Source organism: Nematolebias whitei, chromosome 1, assembly GCF_014905685.2.
Source record: "Nematolebias whitei isolate Nwh7 chromosome 1, NemWhi1, whole genome shotgun sequence".
In the NCBI taxonomy this organism is placed as follows: domain Eukaryota; kingdom Metazoa; phylum Chordata; class Actinopteri; order Cyprinodontiformes; family Rivulidae; genus Nematolebias; species Nematolebias whitei.
In genome coordinates this window covers 84176705-84184129 of record NC_056498.1, presented here as the reverse complement: position 1 = coordinate 84184129, position 7425 = coordinate 84176705, and the positions used below count along the sequence as shown (strand labels likewise).

At 39.7% G+C, this 7425-nt stretch overlaps 2 protein-coding genes across 2 annotated transcripts in view; both read right to left on the bottom strand.

The window, feature by feature from the left end:
- cep68 (centrosomal protein 68) overlaps nucleotides 1–5361 on the bottom strand; it is a gene marked incomplete at its 5' end in the record, with an annotated part of 50067 nt that extends 44706 nt beyond the window's left edge. The window contains 3 exon segments of the mRNA XM_037680895.1: nucleotides 397–1446; nucleotides 4930–5204; nucleotides 5289–5361. Of these exon segments, the coding sequence (XP_037536823.1) occupies nucleotides 397–1446; nucleotides 4930–5204; nucleotides 5289–5334 (1371 nt within the window).
- The window catches only part of hells (helicase, lymphoid specific), a 119527-nt gene that overhangs the window by 102419 nt on the left and 9683 nt on the right, over nucleotides 1–7425 (bottom strand). The window lies entirely within an intron of this gene.

Sequence of the window (7425 nt, the reverse complement as noted above, 5' to 3'; positions counted from 1 at the left end):
TCCCTCACTCTTGCAATATTCTAAACAATGTTTCTGTAGTGAACCATATCTAAAAGAGCACAGAAAGTCATGATTTCAGTTGTCTGCCTCCTCTGCTCTCAGCCACCTGCAAGCACTCTTGGCCACGCCCACTTCTCCGCTCTGCACGCTGATCAGTTGCAGCAGGAAGTTTATCCTGCAGCTCTGGGCTGCTAAATAATTTAAATCAATTTATTTTAAATAAAAATTCCATGCCGATCGTGCGGCTCATCCACCAACAGCCAATTATGTGTCATGTCCAATCTTATTTTGAAAACCGTGATAGAGGCAATCCACGAAAAATTAACTGCGAAGTAGCGAGGGACTATTAGTCTCTCGCTACTTCGTGTGTGATACACCTGTATGTTGTGCACTCACCTGTCTGGACAGCTGCTGCAACTCCTCCAGCTGCTCTGGAAGAAGCAAGAAATCTTCATCAACCTCTCCACAAATGTTCCTGGACCGTGGAAGAACAGTGGTGGAGCAAACAAAGGTTGTAGACGTGGAAGAAGCGGCTGCACGATGCTGATGGTTGTGTCCACTCCTGTTGTGATACCTGTTTTCACATTTGTCCCTACTGCGATCCAAACTGTCTGAAAACAAACCCATGGGTTTCGTAAGGGACACCGGGGTACTGAAAGATGGACTATCTGAGGATTTGAGGAAACCCTCAAGGTCAGGTGACCTGTAACCTGCAAAAAAAGTCTGAGTGTCTCTGGTCTTCTCTTCCCCATTTTCAGAAAACTCAAACCCTGAAAGGCTGGCAGAGCTGTCAAGATGGTCTAATTCAATTCCTGAGTCTTGCATGTATGGGTTTGTCTTCAGAAAAGAGTCTCCTTGTAGCTCAGAGCTACTCCACTCACAGTCCACATGTCCTGGTCTCAGAGGGTAGGTGTAGTCCAGCAAAGTCTCATACTCTTTGTTAGGGTTCCAACCAGCAGACTGCCTGTTTGGAGAAGGGGGGAGAGTTTTTGGAATGGCACAGGTCCAGTAGTCCTCCTGAAAGGAAGACATATCATTTCTTTTTGAGGATTCCTTTGGAATACCTAGGCTAGTGTCCTCCCTTCTGGTTCCTTCCTGGAATCTGAGCTGAGCCTTGGAGGACTTGAAGTTCTGTGAGCGAGGAGTGTAGGTGGGATAAAGAACTGTAGAGGTCAGCTGTGGCCTCACAGGAGGATTTAGTTTTTGGACCTCCAGAATGGAACTGAAGGGACTTTGCAGAACTGATTTGCTGCCATGAAAAGATAATCTAAAACCAGGCTCCTCGCTACCTGGCCGGCCCTGGAGCCCCGAGACATTCAATGGTGAGGTGTGGTCTTTGCTGGAGGCAGTGGAAAGTGAGATGTGACTGTGGCTCCCTGCAGCCTCTCTTGGTTCAGTCAGGTCTCTTATGCTGGTATGTTCTGTTCTGCTGTCATGAGGTTTTACCTGAATGACGGCAAACAGGTGCACAAATATTATTACTTGTAGCATTCACACACGAGTACATGCAATTAAAAAATAAAAAATACTCTCACTTAGCAAAATGAAAGAAAACACTGTGGTGCTTGAAAGTTTGTGAACTCTTTATAATTTTCTATATTTCTGCATAAATATGACCTAAAACATCATCAGATTTTCACACACGTCCTAAAAGTAGAAGAAGAGAACCCAGTTAATCAAATGAGACAAAAATATTATACCTGGTCATTTATTTATTGAGGAAAATGATCCAATATTATATATTTGTGAAAATCTGATGATGTTTTAGGTCATATTTATGCAGAAATACAGAAAATTATAAAAGACTCACAAACATTCAAGCACCATTGTATAAGCATGAAGTAGTGAAACACTTGCAAAAGCAGGAGAAATCTTGCTGAAAACAAAAATGTGGCAAAATGCTTGGAAATAAAACAAAACATAAAAAACCTAGCCAACCTAACCAATTGTTAGTAAAAAACAGGAAAAAGCTAGTATTGAGCTAGATGTAGTGAAATACAGGAAAGTGCTTGTGTAGAGCCAGAATGAACAAAATTCTTGGAAAAGTTGCAGCGAAACTTTAGCAACATACAGGAGGAAGCTAGTTCTGAGACAACCAGAAAGTGAAAAGAGAAAGCTGCTGTGGACACTTTGGTCACCACGTAGTCTGTTTGACACATTTTAATCACCTGTGTTACTTTAATGCAATAATTATCTAGAGATGTGTACTTCTCCATTTCCTCGACTGAATATAAACCTGAAATATACTGAACCAAACCGTTAGAAAAACATCATGCTGAAAACAGGGGCGGAGCCAAGTGGACAAAGTAGTTGATATAATGTACTAGATATTTTTATAGTAGTTTTCTTCTTTCTCTGTTGTTAAGATTCTTGAAAGCCATTTATATATTTATTATAAATATTTTACATGTTTTTTATGCGAGTGTTATTACATAGAGTAGACGGTGGGCCTGTTCAAATCAGTGTGAATTGACAGTCCTCGTGCCTATTATCTTATCATAAACAGCAGGATGCTAAATATATTGAGTATTTTATGAAAAGCTTTACAAACATAAGCTCTTAGAAAATAATTTTCACATGCACTTTTTGGTATAGGTCAGGGGTCAGCAACCTTTATGATCAAAGGAACCATTTTTGTGCCTTTGTTCACTAAATTAATCTGTGGTTATCAACTGGTGGCCCGAGGGCCGCTTTAGGTTTTGTTGGAGGGGGTTAGGTGGCCAGTAGGGGCCACATATTATAAAGCTAAAATTATCTAATGATTTTTTTTACTTTATATATATATATATATATTTTACAGTTTAAAACAAAAGAAAAAACAGATTCTTGTAAAGGAAAAAATAAATAAATTGTATTTTTTTTTTTTTTTACTAATTATTTTAAAAATAAAATGAAAACCTATGAACTATGTAGACCTGTGATTTTTTTAATGGTGTAAAAAATAATTAAGTATAGAAATAAAGCATAATGTTAAAGTGAGTATGTTTTCCTTCTTGTATTAGTTCTAGTATTCACATAAGAAATGACCAAAAAGCTGAAATATGAAAATGTCTAAAACCAGTTTTATTTTTATTTGTATAATAAACAATAAAATTCTGTTTTATGTCAGTTTTGGTCAAAGCTTGAAAGAGCCCCTGCAGAGGGACCAAAGAGCCACATGTGGCCCCAGAGCCGCAGGTTGCAGACCCCTGGTCTAGGTGTAGCATCTTTCTCAGCAGGTGACACCGTCAGTTCATGTATTCACCAAGAGTTTATGTGGACGTTCATTTTCTACAACATTCTTACAAACAGAAGTGAGATGAGCAGGATGACTCGCTGCGGCGACCCCTGAAGAGGGTGTAGGGTTATAAGGGCTAAGTTTTAGCTGCCCTTGACCACAATATATTTAAATAAACGGGTTCTCTCTTTTTCGATTTAAATTATAACCATGTGACCGAGGTAACTGTGCTTGGATTGTTTAATCAGTGACACTGAGACGTTAATTTTCTTTGACCCATCAGAATAAATGTGGTCATTTATTTAACAGAATCAAAATTTAACATCAAAATGTACAAGTGATTAGCTGATCTGGTTCTGATTAATAAAACTTGCCACGTTTTACTTAATAAAAACAACAGACATTTCTGAAGGCATCTAGATTAATTACTGGCAAAATCGAAGAGTTTAAAGATGGGAAATGAAGGAGTTTAAATGGAGAGAAAAGATTGCTAAAAAGGAATGTGTGTTGACTAGGAATGGCACCCTTCATCCGACCCCAGCTCAGCCCCGGTACACTAGGTGCGTGGCGACGTTACCTTAGGCGGGGATACCTCCTCTCAGGAACAGGAGTCCATTTCAACGCTACCTTTCAGCGTCTCCGGCAAGGTTGGCAGAGAATCGTCCGAAGTAGTGATGGTACTCCGTTCAACGGTCAAATCCATCAGCTATGGATTAAATCTGAAAGTTCCTTAAGAACCCTCAGGAAGACTTCAGTCAGAGATTCCACTCAGATGTGGAGGACTCCATGAAAGACTGAAGAAGACTCCGGTCCAGGACTCCAGAAGACTGAAGACCGACTCAAGACCCAGTTGACCTGAGAAGTTCCAGGAAGTGTGGACTCTTAAAGAGTTCTCACTTCCGGTCACCTCAGGACTTCCTGATTGGTTGAAGCAACCAACAGGGGGTGGTTCTAGTGACGTCAGAGGGTCATTACAAGTCAAGAAAAAAGCAGGAATGTTTTAGAAACGTCCCGTACAGACAGAAGACACGTTATGGCGAAGTGGGAGGAAGAGAGGCCAGTAGCTTCTTGTTTACCGTCTGCTAGATTTAAAAACACGACACTTCGTTCTAATAACTTCTTTCTGACTTTCGACCGACATGACTACTTCTCATTTAGACAGAAGATCAAAAATGCATAATTACTTTGTAAAATAGACATTTAACTTGATTTCTAATTTAAATGAGGATTAAAAAAATCATTAATACCGTTTCACAGTTGATTTAAAATGAGTGGTTCAACATTTAGAAATGGTATGAATTAAACACACTTTTGATTTATCAAGATATTGTAAAATAGTGATGATAATATAAAAGAAGAGTGTTCTTTCAATTGATTAATTCAGGATAATATTAGACAGTCTCTGGATGAGCTAATTTGTATTTCTGGATTCAAATCAATGAAATATCAGTTCCTGTCCCATGAAGGTCCTCAGAGGCAGGTTTTGGTCGGAGGCCGAGTTCACTACAAGGGAAAAGCCCAAAGAAGAAGATTCTTGCAAACAGAACCAGTGAAATGCTAGAATACACTAAAGAATATAGAATATACTAACTTAAGAGTCAGAAGAAGAAGAAGTGCACAGGACAGTTTACAAATTAAAAAGCAGCAGCATGATTACCTCTAAAGACAAAAGTATTAATTTAAAAAAATGCTTCTTTCTTTACCCCACTCACTTTTTCTGTGACGTTCTGTGGATGTGTTCCCTTTAGGATAGAGCCATGCTGTTCTCCAGAGGTCAGAGGTTTTCTCTCCACATAGCGTCGGTATGTCAGGTACCTGGATGTGGCTGCTATGGTCACATTATTGTTGGCCTCCTTGTGTTTTCCATCAGTTCTTTGACCGTTGTCTGCAGCTGGACATAATCTGTGGCTGTGTTTAAACTCTGGGAGATGTGTCCTCCATCGCTGGCTGCAACTCTTACCTTCCATTTGTGAAACGGAGGAAGCTTCTGTGAACAATAGGTAGAATAAAATAAAACACTTAGTGTTACATAAAACTGGACTTCACTTTTATCTCATCTAGTTTCATGCACCTTGATCAGTGATGGCAGTTTCTTCTGTCTTCACAACAGGAAACATGTTGCTAAATTGGAAAAGACAAGTGGACTGGAGATAATAAAGAAGAACACATAAAGAGACATGAAAAATATATAGTTTTCAAAATTTACAAAATATTTAAAGGCCTAGTATCTTTTGAAGGATTACATATTACAGCATTTATTGCCACCACTACAAGAAAATGGTAATATAATGTTCAGAAAATAAACAAAGTTGTACCATTTTGGTCAAACCTAGTCAACAAAATTATGAACAATCCTACGAGACGTCAGGATGTTACATTTAGAGAATGTTTTTGAGACTACCAACTACTACTAACTACTACTATTAACTACAAACCGGATTCCAAAAAAGTTGGGACACTAAACAAATTGTGAATAAAAACTGACTGCAATGATGTGGAGGTGGCAACATCTAATATTTTATTCAGAATAGAACACAAATCACAGATCAAAAGTTTAAACTGAGAGAATGCATCATTTTAAGGGAAAAATCTGTTGTTTCCAAATTTCATGGCGTCAACAAATCCCAAAAAAGTTGGGACAAGTCCATTTTTACCACTGTGTGGCATTCCCCCTTCTTCTTACAACACTCAACAGACGTCTGGGGACAGAGGAGACCAGTTTCTCAAGTTTAGAAATAGGAATGCTCTCCCATTCATGTCTAATACAGGCCTCTAACTGTTCAATCGTCTTGGGCCTTCTTTGTCACACCTTCCTCTTTATGATGCACCAAATGTTCTCTATAGGTGAAAGATCTGGACTGCAGTCTGGCCATTTCAGTACCCGGATCCTTCTCCTACGTAGCCATGATGTTGTGATTGCTGCAGAATGTGGTCTGGCATTATCGTGTTGAAAAATGCAGGGTCTTCCCTGAAAGAGATGACGTCTAGATGGGAGCATATGTTGTTCTAAAACCTGAACATAGTTCTCTGCATTAATGGTGCCTTTCCAGACATGCAAGCTGCCCATGCCACAAGCGCTCATGCAACCCCATACCATCAGTGATGCAGGCTTCTGAACGGAGCGTTGATAACAACTTGGGCTATCCTTGTCCTCTCTGGTCCGGATGACATGGCGTCCCAGTGTTCAATAAAGAACTTCAAATCGTGACTCATCTGACCACAGAACAGTCTTCCATTTTGCCACACTCCATTTTAAATGACCCATGGCTCAGTGCAAACGTATGAGCTTATGGAGCTTGTTTAGAAATGGCTTCCTCTTTGCACTGTAGAGTTTCAGCTGGCAACGACGGATGGCTCGGTGGACTGTGTTCACTGACAATGCTTTCTGGAAGTATCCCTGAGCCCATTTTGTTATTTCCTTGACAGTGGCATTCCTGTTTGAGGTGCAGTGACGTTTAAGGGCCCGGAGATCACGAGCATCCAGTAGAGTTTTACGCCCTTGACCTTTACGCACAGCGATTGTTCCAGATTCTCTGAATCTTTTGATGATGTTATGCATGGTTGATGATGATAACTTAAAAGTCTTTGCTATTTTATGCTGGGTAACACCATTCTGGTATTGCTGCACTATCTTTCTGCGCAACAATGGTGGAATTGGTGATCCTCTTAACATCTTGACTTCTGAGAGACACTGACACTCTGAGAAGCTCTTTTTATACCCAATCATGTTGTCAATTGACCTAATTAGTGTTGATTGGTCTTCCAGCTGTTCATTACATGCTCAATGTCCTTTTTCCAGCCACTTATTGCTACTTGTCCCAACTTTTTTGGGATTTGTTGACACTGTGAAATTTTGAATCAACATATTTTTCCTTTAAAATGTTACATTTACTCAGATTAAACTTTTGATCTGTCATCTATGTTATATTACGAATAAAATATTGACATTTGCCATCTCCACATCATTGCATTCAGTTTTTATTCACAATTTGTTTAGTGTCCCAACTTTTTTGGAATCCGGTTTGTACTACTACTAACTACTACTACTAACTACTAACTACTACTGCTTCAACAGTGTTTCCCCTACCATTATACAGGCGGGGTGCCCCACCCCGTCAACAGAACTGAGCACCCTGCCTATGCACCTAAAGAGACGCATAAACACACACACACACACACACACACACACACACACACACACACACACA